This window comes from Pyxicephalus adspersus, chromosome 3 (assembly GCF_032062135.1).
Source record: "Pyxicephalus adspersus chromosome 3, UCB_Pads_2.0, whole genome shotgun sequence".
In the NCBI taxonomy this organism is placed as follows: domain Eukaryota; kingdom Metazoa; phylum Chordata; class Amphibia; order Anura; family Pyxicephalidae; genus Pyxicephalus; species Pyxicephalus adspersus.
The window spans coordinates 106,931,231-106,958,436 of record NC_092860.1 but is presented as its reverse complement, the minus strand read 5'-3'; the positions used below and the strand labels follow the sequence as shown (position 1 = coordinate 106,958,436).

The 27,206-nt window shown below is 37.4% G+C and overlaps 1 protein-coding gene across 3 annotated transcripts in view; it reads left to right on the top strand.

The window, feature by feature from the left end:
- The window catches only part of FBXW7 (F-box and WD repeat domain containing 7), a 106,597-nt gene that overhangs the window by 13,727 nt on the left and 65,664 nt on the right, over positions 1–27,206 (top strand). For all 3 annotated transcript variants that reach the window (XM_072405911.1, XM_072405913.1, XM_072405914.1), the window contains one exon: positions 19,348–19,917. In XM_072405911.1, the coding sequence (XP_072262012.1) occupies positions 19,417–19,917 (501 nt within the window). In that variant the 5' untranslated portion in view covers positions 19,348–19,416. The remainder of the gene's footprint in view (positions 1–19,347; positions 19,918–27,206) is intronic.

The window sequence follows — 27,206 nt, the reverse complement described above, 5'->3', positions numbered from 1 at the left end:
ATAGCCACGTTAAGGGCACTATTAGGCTGTGAATCCACACAAGTGGTATTTAGCTTGTGTATGTTTTTATCATTCATGTGGTGGTGGGGAGTTCTTTGCTGCTGCATTGTCAACTGCTTGGCTTCATACTTAGGAGCAGACATTGTGTCTTAAACTGAAAATTAAAAGAAAAATTAATTGGTCCATCTGTCTAACTTTTTCAGTCCATGCCAAGCACTGATTTTGGTGTCGCTTTTCATGATATTTTAGTCTAATAGTTTAGTGATTGTTAAATTTTTACTGATATTTTTACTCCTGCTCCTTTACTACATAAAAGTTATACCCAAGCTATTTCTATCATCCTAGTCAGTGTTCCGAATCAGTATTTTTACTGGAGTTTGGCTTTACGGGTGTAAAACGATGTTTTTGTAGTAGATGCATTTTCCTCCTTAATACATGAAATGTATGATCGCAACTTGCAGGAAACATTGTATTTTAAATTTTGTTTTATTTTGCTACCTATTTGTTTCTTTCTACCAGTTACTTAATTTTAAAGCTTAGTAGTATATGTAATAAAATCTGAGCTCTGTAATAGACTGCCAGTACTTCACAGGAAATAAAAAAAAGTCCAGTTGGTATGTCATTTTTTTTTTGAACTTGCTATTCTTGTGATAAACTCAACAGTGCCTCTCTCCTCCTATTTCCTAAGGTTTCCGAAATAAACACTAATCCCTATATGTGACGTTTGTTCATGAGGAAGTTCACATTCTGCTAGCCAGTAACAATCTATCCTGGGTTTTCAGCACATTCATTCTGTTCATTATCTCCTGCTTATTGTGCTGCCGTGCTAAACAAAGAATAACATGCTTCACAGTACCAGACCACCAGTGTGATCACTGAATTGTTAAACAGAATATTATTTTCTGTATATTTGAACCTGAGGAAAACATAATTGGAGGTGAAAATGCATTAGCGGAAGTAACTTTTAGTAAATTCAGAAATAAAGGCAACTAAAGATAAATGCAACCCTCAGCTTTTCATGTCGCATTTAAAATTCTGCACCCTGCTTCCTTTCCAACTTCTTAATTTAGGGAGGCTGTAAAATATATTACACAAAAGATATGAAGGTTTAGGAGACAGAATGTAATGATTTGCACAAAGCTTTGGCTTTATTGAAGCTAACTTCTACTTATACATGGTTTATGATTTATTTTTTAACTGATATGTTTAAATTGTAGAGATGTCTGCTAAAGGGAACAAAATGTATGCAGTGTATATAAATATCATCCTAAAGCAAGCAGAGCACAATGCACATTGATATATGCTTTTTTAAGGTATTTTTTTTATTATTATTCCAGTTTGGCTGTGATAAAGCTATAGTGCTGCTTTTAGCAGAGGCTCGCTGGTGATAGTTACGTCTTTGTTGAACTTTATCATAGTCATCCCCATTGGAAACTGTCCCATCTAATCCTGCTTTCTAGGTAACTCAAAGCTAAGAATTTTCCCCACTTTGATTTGTTAAGGACAGTGGTCACGGGGACAGATATACTAAATCTTCATACTGGAACTCCAGATGGCAGCTCCAATCTGAACAAGGGTTTTTACTCTTCACCACTTTATTTAAAAACGCTAGAAACAGGTTACGTTACCTAAAATGCACTTTAAGCTTAAAACTTAAGCATGGCAAGCCAAAAATCTTGGATATTTCACTAACCTGACTGACCTGGCATAGGTGGGCAATAAATGCTAGCTCTGTGCATGACTAACATCAAGATCCAGCACGCATTCATGGTTTCTGGAGAACAACAAAAATTACTTAACTGGTTCTATGATATAGGTAAAACTTGCAGCTAGTGAATTCCAAGACCAAGCTACCCCTCCATGTTAATCACATCCCACTTCCAGCTTGTTAGAACTCTTCAATTACTGCCCTGGATCTAATAAGAATTAGGGCATGCTGGTTTATAAAAAGAAACCTTTTGTTTAAGCATTATTTTTTTTATATATGTTTTTAAGTTTGTGATAGGAAATCTTGTATGGAAAGTTGTGTAGGCTGCCATTTCTGACATGAATTTTTCAACATTTTAGTTGCCAAGTGATTTTAATACTTTGCGTTACAAATTCTAAGGATGTATGCAGATCTCGAGCTAAGAGTTCACATGCTTGACTGTTTTAACGTAATAATGAAATCCTCTGTGTGCTGTAATCCTTTAGTCATGTACAGTGAGGTGTGCTATGGCATGGTTTTCCTTGCTTGCCATGGAAACAACCACCTGCCACTCAGCCTATTTGCTAGGTTGCTTCTGAGGTGTTTACCTGGGCAAAGTGCTAAGGATAATGTTGGGGGAAAAGAAATGTTTACATTAAAGTAGCATATATATTCACAAGACTCTAGTCCTCTGTTTCTCAACCAGTGTAATGGGCAGTTTGTGCGTCTCACGTTAGTTTAACAGACCTGTGTAATGTTGGAAGCTTTCCACCTGGCTAGCAATGTCAAACCAATTCTTCTCACTGATCTCCACACGTAAGTAGAGTATAAAGAAATTATAGCAGGATTTCCCTAAAAGTTTTTTTTTGCTAGGGGTTCCCTTATGTTTTACACACATAATACAGCTTTGTTGAACAACTGGTCTTGACTAATTTTTGTAATCTCTTTTGGGTGACAAAGATTTATGTTCAGTAAAGGATCTTTCATTTTTCAGGGGGGAATGGGAACTATGTTAATATAGTTACCTTTTCCAGTGAATAATGATGAGCCATTTAAAGCTGGCCTATAATAAATATCCCTCAAAAGACAGAATCCATTATTTGGCGCAACTATCCTTCATTTCCACACTGTTCACATGTTTTTTTCAACCACCAGGCTGGTGAGATATCGAAAAGCTGATTGTATTTTCCTAACCTTCTTTGAGCATTTATTCATCATTCGTCCAGCAGGTATTGAGTCTACAAACCTCCATACAGAAGCAAATGAGAGAGGTAGGACAAAAGTAGTATTCCTTTACTAAGATAGTTCGTGACCTGGGTATCTCCATAATGCCAGAATAATTGCAAATAAAAATTTGGGAAGCGGTTTGGCTTTTACTGTTGATCTGACACTGAAGAGAAAATGTGACAGCGTACAAGCACTTGGTATCTACAGTGCTAAACAAAAGCTGTTGCATTGGCCCATGCATATGTCTCTGGCGTTCCCAGTAACCACTATTAGTGGCAGGTTTCCTGGCAGCAGGCGGCTATGCAAGATTAAACTGTAGGAAACTTGCTTACAGCTGTTTGTCGCATGAAGCCAAAGTTGTCATGATGTTCAAACTCCTAGAGAAACAAAGGTGTCCATGCAATCTAAGTAGAGGTATGCTGTTTAGGTTGAGATGGTTTTTGACATTTCCCAGTCTTGTAATCTGTTAGACCTGTGTGTTTGTATCCTTTGTATTGCTGTCTTTCTAGGGAATTACAAGGCCATGTATTACAGCTACCTTGCGTCACCCTAATCACTGCTACATTGTGAATGTATTTTGAAGGGGTCACACAGTAGCAAATGGGATCTGTCCTTTCATGACCTTGTGCATAAAAATGTCTGTGGCCTTCACATGACTGCTTTGTTTTGTGCTGTCATCCCGCTCAGATGACACTAGATATCCTTTCCGTGTTCACTGTTACGGTAGCTGTTTCTAGGGCAGCTTGCTACTGCTTTTTGTGCATCTACAGATGTGTTGTTGGATTTCAAGTGTATCCAAATGTATTTTCTGGGTCTGTGGCTCTTTTGTATAAAAGTAACCTTCGAGGAAATCTCATTATATCTTGGTGAAGTATATCACAACCTGAAATATCTGTAATTCATTCCAGTGTCTAAAGAAGAAAAATATCTTATTGTGATCAGGAAAAGCTGTTGAGCACTGCTGTGCTTATTTCCCTGGAGGAGAGCACTGCTCTGTCTCAAAGCTATGATGCCTAGATCTCATTTCATCTGGCAGTTTTACACACAACAAATATATGGCATTAGGGATAGCACTGATAAAAAAAAATATATATTTTTTTTCAAGGAATACTTTGATCATCAGTTGTTGTTAGATAATCAAATATTTTATTAGTATTTTTCATTGTTTAAACAGGCAAGATATCTAAGGGGTGACTGAGCTTCTAACCAAAAATGCTGTTTTCTAATATCCATTATTTTATATCTTGATATATTTTGTACTTGACGGCGCATACCTCCGGTGTGTGTATATCATTAGTCCCATGTATATACATCCTCTTAATCAATATTACAATAAAGTAGCTGACACACAGAATCCAGGTTATAAATAATTGATTACATACTTTTGCTCTTCATACTTCCTTCCTGTGCTCTAGTGCTCATTTCTCCAGGAACACTAACTCTTGACTGGCACTTTTTAATCCACATCCTTGATTAGATGTCCCAGTAATGAAACTGGTCTGAGACATACTAAAAAAATGTAACCAATAATGGCTGATCTGGCTAAACACTGCTTTTCCTCACTTCAAATTTGTAACATAAGCTTGTTTATGTCCTACATTTCCTTAATATTAGAACTTCCTATTGGTGTGCATCATAAAATGAATTTGATAAACTTGGTTGAGTGCTATAAAGGTTTCACCTTTGTTTCTGTCCTCGGTTGGTTAGCTTTGGAGTCCGCTTATAGATTTTGAGAGCATCAGGGCATGAGGTGGGTTATTGTAGTTTTAAATTTTCATTGTCCTTCATTCCATATTGTTATTGAAAGAATAGAGTTGCCCATAGAAAAAAATTGGTGAACCTTGAAATTGTAGTTTTATTATCGTCTGTCTGTCTTCTCCCACATTTATCCTCCCCCAGAAATCTGGTGAAAGGATAGCCTGGACCAAAATTTCTAAAAATACTATATTGCTAGTGGTTTACTGTAAATGTTTTCCTGCAAACCATTTTTTGAGTCATATGCCATTTGTAGGAAAGCGAACCTCCTTCTGACATCTGCATATAAATATTCAATACAATATTTGGCTGTTTTAGAAAACTTCTTGTGAGTGATGGCTTTCTTTACTCAACTAGCAGTTGGAGAACCATTTAGAAGGGTCTGTTATAAGGCCCTAGTCAATAGTGTGCATGCAGCATAGCTGGATTTTAGCATATGTTAAAGAAAATTACCTTAATTTTAAAGTGGATCATGCTTTTGTAAGCAATTCTAACATATTTTCTTTAAAACAGAACTCCAGACAAACTGATAAATACATATTGAAAATACAATTGTATAGTAGGTCAGCTATTTCAACCAAGATACTTCTATTTGGATTGAGTTTCTACATCTGTTTGTATATGCCTGTGGGATGGCAAATATCTGGCAATTCGGTTTTTATTATGAGACAGGTGTTCCTATTTAATATCTTGCTGTACTTTTATCAATACAATACATTGCAATTACTGAAAATGTAATTTGTGGAAAACTGTCACAGTGTAACGTTCTTAAATAGACTCAGTCCCTTGCTAGTAGTATTACTAGGAGTTGCTCAGTAGGCAAAGGTGGTTTACCTAAATTTAGTCTGTGCTTAAGCTTTAGTTAGTAATGCCACCAAGCTTGGGGATATGTCTGTGCCCCAAGAGTTTCTTATAGCATTTGCCAATAACCATACACTCTATGCACTCTGAACACTACTGACAGCTAGACAGCTCTGCGCAGCATTGCTGGAGTGGGGCCCAAAGGTCAGTGGCAACAATGGCTAAGTGTGCAAATCTGTCCTGGATGTACATTATCATTGTTAAGGTAAATATTGGTTTCGTAATAGCTCTCCCTTTTCAGTGGCTGGTGAAAATCATAGCAAGGACCAGACCCTGATAACCATCGGCCAGTAGGTAGGTAGCCTGGTGAGTCCCTTAACAATCCTAAATTTACATTGGCAACACAGACAGCAGGTTAGCTTGTGACATCTGGGTCAGGAAATCTATTGTTTTCAAGCAATACTTGGTTGTACTTATAACTGGTATAATCTAAGACTCATCCATCATTTACTCAAATTTTTATATTTTACACATTGAAATCAACAAAAAAGGTATGAATCATGATTGAAAACAAAGTAAACAAAAATGTGCAGGTTTCGAGTAAAGGTGGGTAATAAAAAATTATAACCCTCAGTGCTCAACCCAGAAATTTTTTTAAGCTGGATGGGAAGAAATTGTAGGTGGGTGGCAGCCCCTGTATTGTGACCAAACTCTTTGATAACCACCCAAAAACAGGCGGGTGGGTGCTGAAAAGTGCCGGGTGGTGCACCTAGCTAAAAGGGCCTGGGGAGAACCCTGACCCTCAAGTTCCTTAACAGAAGTTAGGTACTTTCTAAAAGCTTCATCTGAAATGAGAAGGGTAACTGATTTGCCATTTGAAGAGGTAATGGTATAATTCAGCAGGGGAGTGTTATACCAGCTGGGGTATTGCATCTTAGCCACCCCCTCTCTTCTTTACTCTGCTGTGCCAAATGCACAAAGACTTTCAATGTGCTGTAGTTTTGTGAATGGCACAGCAGAAATAGGGGAGCTGGGGCACAATGCAGAAACTTGCAGCATTGCTAGGCACCATCCTGTAGGGGGACCAGAAGCTTAGCTCGCACTTTTAAGCAGAATTTGAATTTTAATGGTGAAAAAAAATAAAATAAATATAGCTGTACTTGGATTTGGCCTAAAGGTAGGACCTTGGACACATTTATCTTACGTTTCCATACATAGGATAGTAAAATGGTCTCAAAAGTGGTACTAAGGAACATTTGTATGCATTAACCTGACCTTTAGCATAAAAGGAGGGCATTTGTTAAGAAGTTGGTAGAGAGTACATGCTAACAAGAATAGTTAAAGGTTTTGGTAGACTTTCAGTTACAGATTGCAACAAAATGGGTCACAAATGTCAGCCTTTTTTGGCCATTCATCCTGAATTTTGCATACCAATGATGACCCTGGCAGGTTGTCACTACTTACCATTGTCTTGCTTCCTAAAGTTTTTCTAGCCATAACACCACTGTTATATTTCTAACTATACATTTTTATTATATTTATTTGACGTCGCATTGACAAACATAATTATGTTTTACTGATTTTTAAACATATGGTAGTACTTTTAATCCTTGTCCTGTGATGGACCATGTTTACACTGGTTTCCTGTATCGGCACAGTGCAAGACAACAAAACAGCAGGCATATCTCCGATTCATAACCTTGTTAGCGACATAAGCAATTCGAATCTGCCTCTGTTTCTAAGAAGTTGGTTAACCACCTCCTTACAGCCAAGTTATTTCACCTGGTATTACTTTAAATTTTCCACACAATCGGCACTTTTCTTGAGCAGCTCCTGTAGAAGCAGCACAGGGAAGGGAAAGAGAGAAAAGCCAAGTCCTTGGCAAAAGCAGCTGAATTGCATCTGCAGATGAATGAGGATTTAAAATTCTATGCAGCAGACAGTACCTCCAGCAGGCGAGTAAAAGGTTACTGCATTATTGTGCTTGTTTGCATCCAGCGTACCAATTTCCAGAGTGGTTTAGTTCATCGTCACCTCTGCATGCCCTGGCTGTAGTTAGTCTAAAGATGGATATGAACTCATTTTAATAGCAAAAGGGCACAGCAAGGTGATGCTATTATCTTGCAAATATGCTTTAGTCATATGAAAATTGCTATTTGTTTTGTCCTCTTCATTCCATTTCTATAATGCTTAAACTCACAGTTATTCTGTTGTGATCATCCACTGCTACCACAGAACGCTATATTTTGAATTTGTGCATTTAAACATAGAAAACATATTGCTTATAGCTGACCGTATGATGGCTGTATTTAAAATTGAGGATGTCAAACTATTTGCTGTAAAGCAGAAATCAGTAGTTTGTACATTTTCTTTTTTTTTGTAAAGCCAGTAAAACAAATGTGTTGCAGCTATGTCTGTTGGTAATCTAAAATGCGTGTGAACTGTAAGTTGTACAGAAGCTATTGATGCACTTACTGTAGTCGCCAAATTATTAACTTGAATTGATGAGCATCTCCGTGGAGAGCCAAGGTATCATGCGTTCTGCGTGTAATTGTCAGGTCCCATCTGACCGCTGGAGTCAGCAAAGGTCAACTGCTGTGACTTGCAAATAAATGAGCACAAATGGTAAGCTGTTCCCTGTTTTCTGACTACGGAAGGCAGTGTAAGCAGCAATTGCTTTCAGGTGCTGATCATTCTTGAACAGGGTACTTGGGGACAGCTGAAAGGGGTGTGGCTGATTCCTGTTGGCTGTGGCTTAGAGAGCACCATCAGTAAAGGGGAAACAGGTTGGATAGGTTGCAGAGCTGTGACATCTGAACAGGACAACTCTTTTGCCAGATAATGCAGATCAGGATTCCTGCTGTGTCCACAAGTGGACATATCATCTATAGAAGCTGTGAAAATTCCCATTGAACTAGAGAAAGACTTGACTTCTACAAGAAAATATGCTTTAGCTTGAACCTTGATACTGTACACTAAGGATTTTGCCATTAAAGTGTTCACAGAAGCACTTTGGTGACCAGCTTCTCTTTCAACAACCTGTAAGCCGGTGTCCCTGTTTTTTTCTCCTGTTCTGTACGTTATTCTACCCTTCTATTGATCAGAGTTAATTTCAGCCAGGGAGCTACGTAATGAGCCAGGCAGCTAGTCGTGAGTGCATGTGGGACAATAGCAGTGGTTATTTCCTAAGGAAAGAACTCGTCTCCTGAGCAAGTCAATGTGTGGCTGTGGCTGCAGCATCATTTCTTCTTTAATGAAGAGGCTGGGCCGCTCGACCTGCTGCTCCGATTTTCTTTCTTGCAGCTATCCATCAGACCCTTTGCAGAGGCTCTCCCTCGAATGCCTTAGCCAGCCAAAGGTAAACCGTCCAGCTTTATTTACTAATTAAAGTAAATATGGATGATGTGAACTTACCTTTTACTATGTGTGATGTAGTAGGGTTTGGGGTCAGGGCAGATTTCTTGACCTTGTAAAACAAAAAAGTGTCCAGTATCATGTGCAATCGCCTGATTCTGTATGGGTGAAAATGCACTGCAGTAATTGATTTTGTAATAGGATCTTTGATTTACTGGCAGTCCAAAGATGCAGTAGCTTTTCTTGGAATCTGTGTGTGCACTTTAATGAATGTTTACACTGCTTTTGACCTCTTTCATTGAATCCTGGGCTTTTTGGATAGTTTTTGTATGAATAAAATAATAAAAGGGACTATAAACACATCTGATTTTGTGGATCATAATTAATATCTTAATAAACATGACTAGTATATTTATATAGTTACTTTCATAGTTTTACCATGCTTTAGCTGGAAACTACATAATTGTTTTTTTTTTTCTAAAACGCTGTTTTCACTTCTACAAATATTTTTGAATGTCTTTTGCATGAATGTTTTATAGCACATTTTTGTAAAATGGCAAGTGCCAAATCTCCAAACATTGCAAAATTGAAAGTAGAGCTGTGAGTGAACACACAGAGAATATTTCCTATATGGACTGCAGTGGCCCAACTTGGTACAAACTTAGAGTACAGGCTCCACTATTTTCCCACGACAGAGGATGAATGCTAAGAGAGCAAAAGGAAGGGGAGGCTATTTAGGCCTCTAAAAATCATGTGCAAAGTCTAGACATAGTAAAGAGGCAGGCCCCAGTTGGAAAGAAAAATGATCAAAAGAAAGAGCTTGGAAAGGGCCAGTAGAAAGATCACTTTCTGAACACCCTCTGTCCCAGGATATAGACACCAGGGTATGGGGTCTCAAAAGAGCTTAGTGGACAAAAAGTTAAGTGGACAAAAAGTTAAGTGGACAATTTCTGCATTCTTGAAGTCTTCTGTGACACATTTACAGAACTGAGGAAAGTTTAGGAAGAACAGTCAATAACCAGATGAATCTTGTCTATAACAGGAGACACGCGTCCACACTCCTTTTAGGTCACCACCTAAAGGGAAATCTATTTCCAGGTGCAAACATTTCTCCGTTTCGAACTCATCTACATTATCAAAAATGATTTGATATGTCATACATGAGGCCAAAAGTGAAAACATTCAGGAAACACTACAAAGCCATGCAAGAGTTGCAGATGATTCTACATCTGATTATCTTGTTGGTATAGGCCAAGATTAGAGACTCCAATGGGGTATGGTTCTCATTGGGGGTAAGGGTCTCATTGCAATGTATTTCAAGATATTGTGAGATAATATTTGTGTAGGTTCCAAGTTGTGTTGGGTAAGAGTTTTACAAATCTTACTGCCACCCCCTCCCCCCACTTCCCCGATGTACCCAGAAGTGCCAGCTATTTCACCCGGTGGATGAAGTGGAGGCAGCAAAAGACTATAACTAAATATAAAGGTGCTTTGGAGGAATCTATCAAAAGAAAGGGTTTCTTTACAAAAGAAGAGGCTTTTTTTTTCAATATGGGTATGTGTTCCTAAATGAACATATAAGCACCTAATGATGCCTGTATTGGTGCTTACATATCCTGCATAGTACTTTAGTATCCTTAAAAACTAGGTTCTCTTTTCTTGCCTGTGGCAGCCACGTTTCTGGTGCTGAAAGTTTAGTGGCCAATTCTACTGTTAATTTGTAGTAGGTAAATATAGACAGGTAAATATTGCAATCACCTGGGATTTGGTGCAGCTTAATGCACTTTATAAGGTATATAAATATACATGTAAACTCCCAAACACTCGCGATCATTGATCTGTCATCCTTTCTGGTTTGGGGTAGTAAAGACTAAAACTCAGCAATGGCCACTCTTAATAATATATAAAATATCTTAATGAAAAACTGAATCAGAAAGGACTACATGTTTTTCTAAATTAAACTGAATTTTCTGCTGGGTCATTTTGATCTCACCTGGTTGATCCAAACCACCAGTTTGTCTGACTGTTTTGCAATTTAAAAAAAAAAGGAATTGAAAGTTTTATTGATTAAATAACTGTTTTCATGGCTTGCTTAAGGGATTGCATTTTGGAAACACATGGGACTGTTGTAATGGAATCAGTTTTCTCTGTAAAGCTCTGTAGTGTATGTTGGGGCTATATAATACATAAATGTGATCAGCAACATTTCATGCAAATAACTTCTGTACAGTATACCCTTTACAGCCCTGTAAGTTTATTACTGTTAATAAGCTTCCACCATACGCAAACACCCACAATGTGAGAGAGAAAATTCCATTTGATTGGTTTGTTTACCAATTTTTTTCTCTCTCGCACACTTGTTTGACCTGTACTTTTCCATTATTATACGAACTGCGGGTGTGCTCAGAATGCTTTGCAATCACAGCTCTTGTTCAGCATGCCATTTGCACCAGAGTTTCTAATTGTGTACCTATATGCAGAAAAGTGCATCTGTGACATGCAGTAATTATGGGATTGCAGAACTCGCAGCAGTGTGCCTTGAATATATTTATTTTCTTGAGCTGCCTCATATTCATGGGAAATGTAAAGAAGAAAAAAGCAAAGTGTCAGTGGATTTGTTCATGCAGCTGTTATCTCACAATTTTTTCCTATTATGTGTTTTGGGGTGAATAGAAAAGGGATAAAGGCTTAAAGTAGAGAGACTGTAGGAGTTCCAGAAAGTCTGAATTTTAATGTTCATAAAAAGACTAATTTTAAAGTGCAGCTTTTTTTTATTTTTCCCTTACAGGGAAGATATTTTCCCTGGAGGGAAGATATTTTGTGCAAAAAAAGTATTATACATTATATGTGTGTGTATAATATATATGTAAACACAGAAGCTACATCCAAGACTCTACAGGCCTCAGTAAGCATGTTAAAGTTCATTACCTGTACAGTTAGAAAAGTTGTTAGCATAAATGGCTTGGAACGTTTTAAACATAGCTTAGGTTTGCAAAGTTGCATCTGAACAAACAGGACTCCTGGACAAATGTGGTGATGTTTTCCCATAATGCACAATGTCACTGTCAAAGATCTGCGTGAAAAACTGACAAGCACAGTAGGAGAGGGTTGATGTTTTGGGATTTTTTTTTTTTTTTTTTGAAGATTCTAGGCCATTGGCACTTTTTAGCCATTTAATCAGCCATGAACTTTTCTGTATACCAAAGTACACAACACTAGAGTAAAACAAGAGGCCATCTGTGTGACAGATAAAAGTTGGCCAAGTTTGAGTCATACAACAGGTCAGATATCCCAATCACACGTGCAAATCTACAACAAATTCCTGAAAAGGAAAAAAATCAAGATACTCCAGACCTCAACTCAACTGAAATGCGTGGTGGACGTTAAAAGAGCTGCTCATAAACGAATATCCACAAATCTCAATGAACCTAAGCAATGCTGTAAAGAAAAGTGGGCCAAAATTCCTCCAGTGATTGGGGAGGCTGATAGTCATATAGAAAATAATTGCTTTTAAAGGTGGCTCCATTATTTGGATGGACCTATTTTTTCATTAACAGTTTCTCTGTTTTGGCATGATTGTTGTTACATAAATGACACAATGGAATGGTAGATGTTACTTATTGTAAGGACCAGATTATTTTTTGATGTCCCGATATGAAAAACCTTACAATTTGAAAGAGTGTTTTCTTTTCCCCCTTGAAAATTTATACCTGGGAACATCCATATAACTTTTTGATATTTGCAGACTATGTAAGGCAAAAAGCAGGCCAACATATATATTATAGCTGTAAGTAGAGAATAATTTACCAATCGAGGACCCAATTTACGGTCACTAAACTGATTCTTCTCCTAAACATAACACTGACCTTGGAAGTCATGTTATTTTGCTAGCTCGCCTTTCCCAACATTGGGAAAACATTGTGGGAAATAGATAAGTTGAAGGAAATGATGACATGAGAACCCATGTGCTGAAAAACTTTCTGCTTTTACATTTTAAAGAGTTCTTTAGTTTGTTGACAGTAAATGTATTCCTACTTTTTTAACAATAAAGTGTACCTTGTTTTTAGAATAGTGCTTGGATATCTTGGAACCTTTGATGATGTTACTGGTGAGGCTTGCACTTGAGCAGGGTGGCTTTAAAGGAAACTTAAAAGTGTAAATATGTTCACTAGCTATCGGGTATAGCATGTCAGAATTTGAGACGGTTTATAACTTTATGGGAAATGGACTAAGAAAATTCCAGCTTTCTTGCATTAAAAATATCATGCCGTGTAATGTTTGAATGACATCACAAAAAAGGTAATTGGATGAAAAGGAGTGGATGTATTTTGTTTATTGCAATCAGCGCTAACAACTGAAGTTAATTTAGAAGGCTCTTGCTTATGGCAAAAGATATATTAGTCATAAACTCGCTGCTTCCTCCTCTGCTTTGTTTTCCTCAAAATTGTCTATCTGCAACTCATAAAGTAATTCAGTCTTGGTGCTTTATAGGAATGTTTATAGCTAACTAAACCCAAATGTAGAGTTTCATTTTTACTTGTAGCGGAGTAGCTGAATTATATTTTGGCTAAAGATGTCCATAGATGTAAGATGATCAGTTTTGTAGGTGACTGTCTGTGTATGTGGGCTTGGCGTAAATGTCTAAGGTTAATCCCATCATGCATAATGTTCATGTGACTTTCTCCTGAATTTGTTACTAGGCACAATGATGAGTTACTTTCACTAATGATTTCTCTGTAGGGAAATTGTCTGGGAAAACAAGAAGAAATTCTACAAACTCAAACATTACTTTTCCGTTTTGGTCATGTCGCATTGACTTTGTTTGTAAGGTGTACTGTATTTGTTAATAATTTCTAAAGTGTATCTAAACCCAAACAAAATGTCATGTATTTTGGCTTACAGCCTCAATTTTCAGCTGGTAGCCGGTAACAAACTTCCAGTCCCAGGATAACAATGCTCACTCGCTGTATGATATTTATGAAGGAGAATGTTACCCTAGGACATGATAGGACAGAGATTTATGAAACCTAACCATACTGCACAGGCTGAGGAAGTTTGTTCTTCCCAAGATTTCTAGCAAGATCAGCAGCTTTTTTTTTTTTCATAAGACTTTTACGAATAAATAAGCCATGCTTTTTTTTACCCCCCACCCTGCAATGTGTCACATTTTACAACGGTTTAATTCGAATAAAGGCAACTGCTTTAATTTCAGTTTAACATACCATTTAATATTTCCTATATGTATATGATATCTACTTTTATTTAATGTACATTGCTGCATAATACTCTAAACCTCTAGCTAATGAATTTAATGTATATCTGAGAAAAAGGTGACATAGTTTTCCAGAGCTGCATGATTTGTTTTTCCTTTGGAAGAGAGTGGTCAGCTTGTCTGTATGTAGTATGGCTGTCTTTCTTCAAGGATACATTGATTGTATTCTTCCCTTTCTTTACTCCACCCCAGTTCTAATTCACACAGGATTGTTGTCTTTATATAGCATCTAGTGCAGAACAGTTGAAGTTGATGTCTCGTTGAACGTGCATTAGGAAAAACAATTATGTTGTTAATCTTCATTATGTGGTTGATGGTGCATTGCAGCTTTGAGAATTGGTTAACTGATGATTAGATATTACTGATGATTGGCTCAGACTGTCTGCCTTCATAATTGATGGAAAAACAGTATGCAATGACATCTTTATTGACCATTTTTTTTATTTTTACCTTTTAACAAAACTAAATAGCTCTTAATAAGTAAGGAGTGTTCTATTTTTATCGGTTTATTTATCAACATATTCGAGACCCTATTTTGTGGATTTAGTGTGTACCTATTTTGAGTTTTTTTAAAAAATTACCATGAAAACAATTTGAATACTCTTTCACTTGCTTGCTGTTATGTATTTTGACTTTTTGATGTAATTTTATATACATTTTTAAACCCTCCTTTTAAGTTTTCCTCTTTACATTAGGGATGTGAATAGCATCTAGTGATGCTTGCATATGCCTTTAAAACACCTTTAAGACATAGGCTACGTACACACGTCAGATGATTTTCTTCCGATTATCGCCTCAGGGCTAGTATGGAATGAGAATCTGATGTGTACAGCTGCCGTCCAACATCAATAATGTTGGATCCATGAATGAAAACGATTGTAAGAGAAATGAAGGAGAGAGATTGCAGTGGGGTGCCACTCGGTCGTTCCTCCCTCTCCATAAAGCGGTACGGTCCTGTATGTCCAGCGCTCATTAATGCATACGTCAGTCTTTTGTCGTAGGAAAGGATTGTGAAAGATCTTTTCCAATGACAAAAATCTAACGTGTGTACGCAGTCTTAGTCAGAATCCCCAAATCTAAGTGCATTGTAATATTACCTTCTTGTATGTTCCTGTTAGCCCACTACTGTCATTAATGGCTTCAGGGGTTTATCAGAATGTTCAGGACAACCCAAGTGAGTCCATCAACTCATTGCAAGTTGGTTGAGCAATGGTGTGTAAATCATACCCTGTGGGGTCTCTGTTTACTAAACATTTTCACTAGCAAATGTTGACCATTACATATTAGAGGGGCTTTGGTTTTAGAGCACCTGTAAATGTTTGTTACTTGGTGATCATGGTGATGCTTTGGTAATAATTCCACTTGAGTAAAGGCAGTTTCCATTTCTGTACACAATACCATAAAACAGAAAAAGACTCAGTAGCTCAGTGATTTTCAACCACTGTTCCGTGGCACACTAGTGTGCCGTGAGCGATCTTCAGGTGTACCGTGGGAAATTATCCAATTATCATTGTCGAGTGCCTGTGCTGTAGTGACTGGCAGAGTAATGTAATACTCTTCCATGTCAGTGGGTGGCAGTAGGTAGCTCAAGCGCCTTGTTTATTTTTAGAGGCGAGAATTAGCTACAAAGTGTAATTTTGTAACACTTTTGATTTGTGGTGTGCCGCAGGATTTTTTTAATGTAAAAAATGTGCCGTGGCTCAAAAATGGTTGAAAAACACTGCAGTAGCTGATATCTGTTCTCAGGAAAAAAGGCAAACTCTAGGTTACTGACTTCATACTTGCTATGATGATGCATTAGGAGTCAATAAAGCATATTGCTGGTTTTCTTTGCTAGCCTTATTGGCAAAACATTGGACTAACACTCTAAAAATATTTTCTTTGTCTCAAAATAAACATTTTGCTTCATATCTCTTATAATTATTAATAATATTATTATTATATTCGGCCTTTATGTCACTTTTTCATGCACCAAAGCAGTAACACAAGCTCAGGAGTCTACCGCTCATTTTAGAAGCTCCTAGTTGTAGAATTTAGATGTGTTGCTTCTCTCAATTTCCCTAAAGGATCTGAATAGGACCATATTGGCCTGAATAGTTTATACTACAGAAATGGGTAGAAATGGTATTCTGGTCTCATACTGGTTGAGCAGTTTTTCTGTTTTGCAGGGCTATACTTTCTCTCCGAGCCAACATGGTAAGGGTACCCGGCTTGCAGATTTGCTTTATTGAGAAATACTTGCATAACTGAATACGTTTGTTTGTATCAGTTCATCCCTACTCTTTGTTAATCCTCCCATCGCATTGGTTTTCTTCTCAAGAAGTAATTTGTATTTTTATATGTCATTAATGCCATTGAGGTGTACAGTAATCTATTCACTTCCACACATGTGAGACAACTGAATACAGTAGTACTAAACAGTTTTCTTTTAGAATTTGCCTTATGTATTTATGTGTTGGCACAAGGATACTACTAGTTAGCAGGGATTTATTGCAGAGACTCTTTCCAGTGGTTTGGGTAATATTTTCTTTTTTAATGGTTTGGTAATGACTTGTTTTTGTTTTAATCCAATAATTTTTTTTCCAGCCCCTGCTTTTATAGAATGTTTCACTCAGGGTGTCACTGATTTTCTACTACTAGAGTGTTTTCTCAAAAGTCTATGCATGTTTTGGGTTGATTTGTATTTAGCATGTAGCATAGAATTTCAGGAATGCCTTCAGTTTTATTGTGCTTTCCCAGATCTTTTAGCTTGCAGAACCAAGAAAATCCAAGACGTGTTACTATTTTAGGTAGTGAACGTATTCAAATATTTTAGTAACTGAACTGATCCTCTTGAAGAATGTTGTTATTGCTGGAAGAGAGGCTTTCTAGCAGTGCCATGTGTGGCTTCATAAAGTGTGAAGTGCTATTTATACAAGGTTTACCAAATTAACATTTGTCATAATGCCACCATATACCTTCAGTTTTACATATGGCTTTAGGAAAGATGGTAACTTTAAGGGCTTTATTTATAAAACAGGAAATCAGACATTCCCCCAAACATTCGTTGGTGGTAATCTTCCAGGTCCATGTGTTTTGAATGGCATTAATTGATTTATACCAGGGAATGTTTGAGAAATGTCAGATTCCCTGTTTTATAATTAGCCAATGTGTTTATATAAAATATTAACATGTCAGTCAGTTTTTTTGTTTTGGTTGTGTCACTTTGGGGAGATATCCCATTCTTGTTTAAAACATAAGTGAGATTAAATCTCTCTAACGAAATTTGAATTCCTCCCTTAGGGAAGATTACCCCTCACCTATCTCTCTCCTTCCTGGAGATATTTGTATACTTAAGGATTGCCCATCACTTTTTACATGGGTGACAATAGCTAAATGAAATTCACTGGGTAGTTTTTAGTGTTTCTTTTAAAGAGTACAGAGAGGGCAGAGAATATTATTTACCGCATACCTAAGGAAGTACACTTGCATATTCTTTTATGCATAATAGTCCTCGGTGCACTGGTTACAGTGACATTGGCTGCTGCAGTTGCTGATATACAGTAACACACATGGATATGTTTGGAAATTGTGTTGTCATTTTTTTTTCTCAAGATGGTTAAATTTATACTGGCAAGTACAGAGTTAGAATAGGCGAGCACAGTTGTTCCAAAAAGGGAAAATGGAAATGATCCATAAAAAAAAACTGCCTGTCTTATCTGTTTTTAAACTAGTTTATGACTCTAATTTCTTAGTTTATATCTTTTGCATCTGCTCAAAAAATAACAAAGTACTTGCTGACTGTCCATGAACCCAACTTCCTAATACTGCAGGTTCTTGTTTTTCTTAAAGAAGCAAGACTTAGTGCTGCACATGCGTAAAACACATATGTACTACAGCAGGGGTGTCAAACTCAAATACACAGAGGGCCAAAACTAAAAACTTAAACAAAGTCTCGGGCAACCCTTGAAATTTATTGAAAAAATTGAGCAAGTTTTTCCTTCTCATTAGATATAAAAACCTTTTTATATGGAAACAAAGAGGTTTTGCTTCACATTCAATCTGGAACAATAATAAAGAGGCATAATAATTTTTAAAACATTTTATTTAAGAAAAAAATCTTATGCCTCTTTCTCTGTTTGTAGCCTTCTGAGTTAAAACGGTCCAATGCGGGGCCACGCATAGGCAGAGAGGCCACTGGTCTAAAGACGCGAGTGATGTTGGGAACAGTAGTAGCGGCGCTATTTCAATGCAGCGGCAGGCCAGCTGCAGTTCATATTTAGGATTCCTTTAGGGGGCCAGATTTGGTCCCCAGGCCAAAGTGGGCACCCCTGTACTACAGCATGCTGCCTCCCAGCTTCTGTTTACATTGTGATATGCAGTCCATGAAGTTTCCTCCAGCTTCTAATAGGAAGAGTTCTTGGGAAATGAACTCTGCATTAGGTAGAGTAAGCATTACATCTGCTACGACCCACTTACTCCCTCTAGTGGCAGACAGGAGGAGCTTCTTTAGCAGCATATTACAGATGACAGGTAAAGAATCTGAACTACTGTAATCTAGAACTAAAAACAATAAAAGTTTTACTTGCATTACCCTCAGAATATTAATAAATAGGAAAGGATAGATATTAACATTTTAGTTAAACTCTATTGTCTTTAACACCTGTTGTCTGTGGAAGTTCAGCTCTCAAGAATACATTTGGTCAACACACATTTTTACAGTTCTGTCACCCAATTTACCTTCATTACATTGGAGGAATGCCCACAACCTATTTGTATGCATACAATTTGTTTATTTCGTGTGTCCTTGTATTAGCACATTTACTTCCAAACATGTTGGATGCTTTATACAAACTGAATTTTAATTTAGACTCAGATTTGTTATTTTTTTAAGATGATATATTGGTACAGTTACCTGTTTATTAGTGCTTTTGAGCACAGTTTCTACAGTTAAGTTTCTCTTGAGGAAAACTTAGAAGGTAATGAGTATTAAAGTTGCAACACATGACCGTTGCATATGTGTATTTTCACATTAAGGTTTCAGTGAGTGTTATCCAGCTACTGTCCTGCAGTTCATTTTTACTTGGCTAATGCATAAAATGTATTCTATGAGCACCTGCCCAGGATGGTGTGCTTAGTGTCATTTGTGCGTATAAACCCCGTTCTGTGTTAAAGTTGGAGGTTATATAATTTGCTACTTAATCCTGTTAATTACTTTTGAATTACTAAAGCTTGATGCTAATGGCGCCTTTTTATTTTCTCTTTTTTTCAGAATGTGAAAGCGTTTGTCGCTTCACACAGTCTAGTGAATGTCCATGAAGTAGCAAGCTGGCTTTTGGAAATGAATCAGGAACTGCTGTCTGTGGGCAGCAAGAGGCGACGTAGTGGAGGCTCTGTGCGAGGCAATGCATCCTCCAGCCAAGCTGATGAGGAGCAAATGAACAGAGTAGAGGAGGAGGATGAGCAGCAACCTTCGCGGCCGCAGGAGGACCAGCACATAGTGTTGAATGGAGATGTGGATGACCCTGGTAGTGTGGATAGAAGCGATTCCCAGCATGGACAGTTGGAAGAAAATAATAACAGCTGCGTTATAGCAGATCATGAGTCTGAGGACCAACCTGAAGAGCATGAGCCAGCAGAGGATGAGGAGGAAGATGAGGAACACGTGTGTGATGTTGATGAGGATGATGAAGAGGAAATGGATCAGGACAGCGATGACTTTGATCAGTCTGATGATAGTAGAGAGGATGAACGCAGAAATAGCAACGATATCCCAAATTCTAATAGTATAATGGACATAACCCTTCACCAAAAGCCCACTCTTTTCCATACAAAAACAAAGGTGAGTGCTGTTCATGTTATGTGTATGCCTGTGATATTTTACTCTTTTCTGTTTTTTAATGTATGTTGTTTTTTATTATGTAGCTTATCATTTTTAAAGGTAGGCATGCAAACTTTTGTTTTTCATGAGAAGTTTTTTTTTTTTTTTTGGGTAATATTTAGTCTTGAGTATGTCCTTAAGGAAATCTTAGTATTTTGTGTCCAAAGTTTTTTTTTTTTTTTTTTCTTCCCCCCGATATGTTTGTTTTCAACTAAACTTTTTATTTGCACTTTCCATTTTATACAATTTAGTCAGGTATTTCTTCTACTTGGTGATCACTAGGTGCAAATCTACCTACAAAAAACGTAATAAAGCAGTAAGAGTAGGTACATCTACAAATAGCAGAGATGAGTCATTTTTTAAATCTGCATGTACTGTGCTGTGGTCAGTGCACAGGGCAGAAATCACAGCTGCTGTTTGTTGTCTCTGTTTTTTCTCTAAAAATCCAAATGAGATTGGGTAGAGTGTTTAATCTTGGCATAGTGAAATCATTATAGTAACCTAAATTTGTTCTGGGAAGTGAGCTATATTGTTGAAAAATGTAATATGCCCTGTTATTGAAGTTATAAAATTGTGTGTTTTGGTATAAAGCACAGGGATGTGTTTTACAAATGCCAAGTTTTTAAGTTTGTTTTTACTTTATTTTTTTAATGTGCTACAAAAACGAAAAATGTCAAGAAAAAAAAAAGTATAGAACCTAAATCCAAGCATTCATTGGGTTAAAGTTAAGTAACTCCCCAACATCTGCTTTCTCTACCACAGTGTTTGAAGTTTGATAACTTGCTTACCTCCTCAATAATCAAGCCCTATGTATAGTGATCTCCAGCACATATTGGGCTTCCATATACTGGACAGGGTAGAAGAAATTTTAAAGGTCTTTGTATTCCAGCTAGGAAAGGCTATATGTACTTTGTCCAAACAAATTAGCACTGTTAAAGGCATTCTGAAGGTAGTGATGTGTCTTGTAACTCAAAGGAAACTGTATCTGATGTAGAATTCCAAGTATTTTATCCATAGCGGTCAGAGAATAGTCTTCAGAAGCTGCTTTGTCCAGCAGGACGCCGTCTGAATGGCCAACACCCTGCTACTGTCATGTGAAAGTTGTCAAATAAAAATAGACACATAAAAAAGAACAGAATGGCAGCTGTTGTCTTGTGCCAGGACCTGTCATCGTTTCAGGGATGGGCACTTCACTGTGGATGAAGATGATAGAAAGCCTGTGACCCCCCTCGCTAATTGTGTGCCGTAGCTCCTGTGCATGCCCAGAGGTTACATTATCCCCAGCAGCTTCCCGCATAGACCCCGGCATCTACTGTCATGTCTGATTGACTTCTCCACTTGATTTCAGATGTAAATCTGTTCTACAGTGTACAAACACATTGGGCCTATGAAAAGGATATGCTGTCCACTACTATTTTACCTCCATACACTGGTTTTATCCACTTGTCAACTGATTTCTGTTTTCTGAATTTTCCTTCTCCAATTTTCAGTTTAGTTGGATTTTTTATTTACCATATTCTCCTGGTTATGTGCTTGCACGAATTTCCAGTTTTACTGAAATATGCTGTACTTTTTGTGTGTTTATTTTCGTTTAGTCCCCATGAAGCTGTAAAAAGCAATCCATCAAATGAGCTATGGTTGCTTTCTTTTGTGCTTGTTGTCCAAAGTAATAGTTTGAGTTGCACTTTTTGGGTCTGTATCTGAATCTGTAAACTGCAACAATAGTACAACAGTAGCAGAAAGCAGTAAATCCTTGCAATTCTACCCCTGTAATTCCTCTTCTGGTTGAAGAAAATAAATCTCATTGAGTTTAAGTGAAATGGCACTGCTGATCAGGATGAGAAAGCATGAAAAAAGACCCTGTCTGAGTATGAAAAGGTCGTGGCAGGCTACATGCTTTACATTCATACATGTCTTTTAAAGCTCTTTTTGTAAACCTCCTTAATCTTTTGTATGGGCAGGCATGTGTGCTTGGTGTATGGGGCCATGTAACAATGTGTCTGAAAGCTATGTTAGCCTTGTATCCCTGACATTTACCTATGTTTATCCTTCCTAGTGATGTGCATGGATATGAGCGTTCCAGTTCAGGCATTTCCCTTGTCACTTGCTGCTCTGGTTTGACACAGCAGAATTACTTGGCCTTTTAAAACTATACCTAAGGGCTCTGCTTCATTACCACTGGACTTAGGTTGTTTCATTCAAGGTTTTAGGTGCATTTGTTTATGGGAAATTTGTGGTTGTATAACTTCTGTTTATAAATCAGTCAGTATAATTATCATGTCAGAGGACACTACTGGTGAAAGTATTTATAAATATAGGGCATTATAGAAAAGACATGAAGAATGAACACACGGCTACGTACACACGTTCAATAATTGTCGTTGGAAAGGTTCTTTCCCGATCCCTCCCAACGAAAGACTGACTGAATGAGTGTTTTACATACAGCATCATTCTGCTCTGTGGAGAGGGAAGAATGACAGAGCGACACCCAGCTGTGCTCTCCCCCCTTCACTTGTATTGCAGTCGTTTGTCTTTTACGGATCTGCCAGAACAGTTCCATGAACAATGTTGTACGAGCTTTGTACACATGTCAGATTCTCGTCCGATACCAGCTCTGAAGCGATAATCAACCGAGAATCATCTTGAGGTTTGTACGTAGCCTAAATGTACATCCTATAGATCCTGGAATTGTAGAGATTTACCCAAGTGATATAAATACTAAGTCTTAATAATAATAATAATAATAATAATAATAATACTAAGTCTTAACATAATAATAATAATAAGTCTTTTTTTGCTGATCCAGAGCAGAGTGTTTATGTTTATAGTTTATTCATTTATTCATTATAGTTTGTTAATTTTTTTGGTGATCAAACACATTGTTTATAGTATAGCATGTTGTTTTTTCACCTGTGATCTTTTATATTTACCCTAGTCTGACATCTTAAATGCGCAGTAAGGTAAAAAAAGAAAATAATTAGAAATAACTTTATTTTTTTCCCCCTTTTCATACAAAGTAGCTTATTTTACCACATATAGGTGATAACCTGCCCATACCTGTAGAATGTAAACTAGCCTGGGTGCCTAGTTCACACCCTATGATTTGTCCTGTATCACCCTTCTAGGCTGTAAGTAGTCAAACTATATTGAAAGCTTGTGCCACCCTTCTGAGCATTTATGCTGCCACCCTACATTCCACGGTATCAGTATACCACCCTGCGTCCTCTGGTGGGTGACTTTCTCTACCTCACCTTTTGGCCTGCTTTGTTTCCTAAGATATTCAGTAATGTGCGTTATAGTTTGATACCAAGCTTACACAAAAAAATAAATTAGTTTTACCGACTCTAATGCATCTCCTCCTCCTGTGTCACTGTCTGTATTTGTCTGTCATTTGCAACCCCTATTTATTAGGAGGCTGAAATGAATGCTGAAGACTGAAAATTGTGCACTTTCCATTTATTCTTTCTATAATACTGGATTTTACTATTTTCCACAGGCTTATCTCTGTTAGCTTTTCTTATGGAAATTTGCAAGTGGGGAGATTTTCTGTACAGATAAAAGGCATCTTCCCATAAGGTCACATCTAGAATATATTGTTTAGTTTACTTTGGAATGATGTCAAAATAACTGAGGCAATGGAAATTTTTGTTCTATGAATGAAAAGCTCTTAAGTATAAAAAAATGAAGGATTGTCAGTATTTTGCATCCTACGACAAAATATGGCCTTGTATTATTATTCTAAAAGGTTTGGGACAGTTTATGCCACACGAAAAAATAAAAAATAAAGTTAATAAAGGTGTGAGAAGAAAAAATAGCCCGCCTGGGCAACAAATGGCGGTAGTGATTCATTTGCTTCTCAGTTTTACATAATTGTCATGGAATAATGTGATCGTATTGGTTTATTGTAGAAATGTGTGAAATTAATATACCTAGTTCAAGCCTTTGTATACATTAATCACTGTTGGTCAAGTGAAACTCACAGTGCAATTATTCATTTGACCACACGAGGGCATAAATCCTTGAGAAGTGTATTTCATGTATTTCATTGTCCCTTTAAAGCTCATTAAGGTTTTTTTTATTATTCAATGTCTTTAGGAGGAGGAGCTTTTATTTTATTTTCCAAACTGACCATCCATTAAACACTTTACTTTCTTCAATGGTTTGTGTTGGGTGCCGAGGTTACAGAATTTTAAAATAATATTAATAATAACAGGATTTTAGCACTGTACATTAAATAGGGGTTGCAAATGACAGACAGTGACACAGGAGGAGGAGAGGACCCTGTCCTAAAGTGCTTACAATCTAGAATTAAGTTATATATGTGATGCAGTCTGCCCCGAGCAGCAGTTTTTTTTTCCCATGCTCTCCTTGTAACTTTGTATTTGGCTGTTTGTTCTACCAGTAGATCTGCCCATTCAATCAAACAATGATCCCAAATCCATCCAGTTATTATCTCTCCACCCTGGTTTCTTTCTTGGCTAAAGACAGTGGGTACCTTTATAGACATTAGATTGACACTAAAAAATATCTGGATCATGAGATGGTTATCTAATGTCTGTAGACACATTAATGTAAAAACCACAAACACCCAAAAAAGTAATTTTAAGCATTGGGATCATTTAAGTCTTCTTGTGTTAATAAAGTATTCTAGGGATTTACATATTTGAACAAAACAACTTTTGAAAAAAGTTTACATAAATAAAATTGTAAAACAATAATAAAATGTGTCCCCGTGGTATTTGATTAATCAGGGGATCTACCAAAAGGCGTTACCTAAATTTTTGCTCATGCATATAGACATTTATGGGTTCTGGCTTTGGGCGTAACCTGTTCACTATCGGGTAGAAGTAATACTTCTGTGTAACCTGTAAATGCAGCCAAAACTTAACCCATATGCAGCATATTCTCCTGCTTTGTGCATGTTTCAGGTCAGAATGTCATTTAGCCGTCTAAATATACATTTTTGTTTGTTGCCATTATATGAGTTTATAAATCTCTTATTCCATGTGATGTCTTTCTGCAGTCAGAAGGTCAGTAGGTGTGCACAGGACTTGCCTCGGTTTTTTTTTTTGCATGAATATCAATTCAAGTAAATGTACAATGATCACTAGTGATGTGTAGATCTTTAAGGCCAGAAAATTCTTTTTATCCCTGATGAATAGGTTACACCCAATGTGTCCATGGTACTGATAGCACATTCTACAGTTGTAATGGTTTCTCCTGCTGTAATAAAGTTGATGGAATATGTGAAACAGTATTTTATGAATCTTTTCATGTGAAACATGTGTTGTCCCCTTATTTAGAATTTGCTGATAAGTATAGCTGCAACAGAGAAGGTATCTGAATGTTATCTAAGGGTTTAGAGGTGTTTGAAACAAACTAACTTTGAACCTCCCTAGCCACTGCCGCATTCTTTGAGCGTTTCTTCCAGCAGCTGCACATGATTTGATTGCTTGTGTCAAGTGTCGCCCGTCACATTGCTTACTATGGGAGGGAAACATGCAGACAGTATGGAAAGATGTGTGGTCACTTCATCAGCAAGGTTGTCCAGAACTCTTATTTTATACACTATATTGGGAACTCGTTCAGCATCAAGCTGCATAACTGAAGTGTCCCTCTTAAGCTGCGTACACACTTGCAATTTTTGTCGTTGGAAAGGATCTTTCACGATCCTTTCCAACGACAAGGGAGTGCACGATGCATGAACGGTGCTGTACATACAGCACCATTCATGCTCTATGGAGAGGGGAGGGGGAGAGCGACGGAGCTGCACCCTGCTGCGCCCTCTTCCCCTTCCCTTTCATTAGGATCGGTCGTCGTCCATCGTCCGTGGATCCGGCAGGTCGGTCGTTCGGAGGATGGACGACACCGATTGTACACGCGGCAGATTTTCGCCCGATATTTGGCCGATGCCGATTATCGGGCGATAAAAATCTGCCGTGTGTACGTAGCTTAATGTAAATCTTTCTGTGGTTGTGTGCAGTACAGTTGTGATGGCTACAAAGGGGAATTCAGGCAAAACTACATTTTTCTTTGTGGGAAAGGTTTTTTTTATTGCTGTCCAGGTTAGGGAGACCCCCCTCATTTCCTGACCCAGAAACAATCAGTTGCTAGGACAGGAAGTAATACAATGTTCTCACCATCCTTTTGTGAACGTGGGAGATTTGTCTGTAATTTCTTTCCCAATACCTAACTAATATTAAGATGGGAAGTGAAGAAAAAGATAGTAATTTAAATCCTGATAATAAATTCTCATCACCATGCACCAGTATTGGAAACATTTTTTTCTGTTTCTAGTTCGTTTAGTGTCTGTGGGGAAGTTATCTGCCAGTTACATACACAGCCTTTCCCCTGAAGTCTAGTATAGTTATTCTGCAATATTACTTATAGATAATATTTGATCATTGTTTATAATCTTTATTGGTGGCTTTTTGTGTTTAGTTTTTGTCTTTAGTTTTTGACTTTTGTGTAGCTGTTGTGCATTTCAGTTTACAAGTAGTCCCCGGGTTAAGGATATCCAACATAAGGACGGCTCCCAGGTGTGCAGGATGGAGGCTTGGAAGGGGAGTGGTTTGTATGACTTGCAGAAGAAATCTTTTGCTAAACACAGCTGAGACTGAGCTCTTATGCAAGCTCTTGTAACTCTTTACTGACCAAGGCAAATTCTGCAGTTGTTTGTTTTTGCCTATCAAAGCACAGCTTGCTCCAGAAGTTAATGAATGTCTAGGCTCTATAAAAAAAAAAATGTTTGTGCTTTGTTTGTGATTAGCTCACATTGAGGATTTTATACAGAAACTGACACCATGCTGCCTAATAATATGTTGGGACAAACATCTGTCCTAATTGCATTTATTAAAATAATATTCCTGCTCAGGCTTACATACAAATTCAACTTAAGAACAAACCTACAGTCCCTATCTTGTATGTAACCCGGGGACTACCTGTATATTGTGATGTATAAAGATCTATTAACTCTTTTTTCTGTGTCATCTGACATAGAGAGCAGATTCCTGTACTTGCATTTCAGCATTTTTTGCACATATTTGGAATACCACACAGATATCAGTTGTGATAGTTTTACCCTAGTTTACCCTATTGAATTCTTTATTTGGGAATGAGCTATTAGTTCTTTAGTGCTTTCCGCAGACATCGGCTGCTTCATGTTTGTAAACCACAACATCTTTCCCGGAGAAATGTTAATCTGGGGCCATGTAATGTGGAATCCATGGAATGTCTAGCCTACCTGTTGT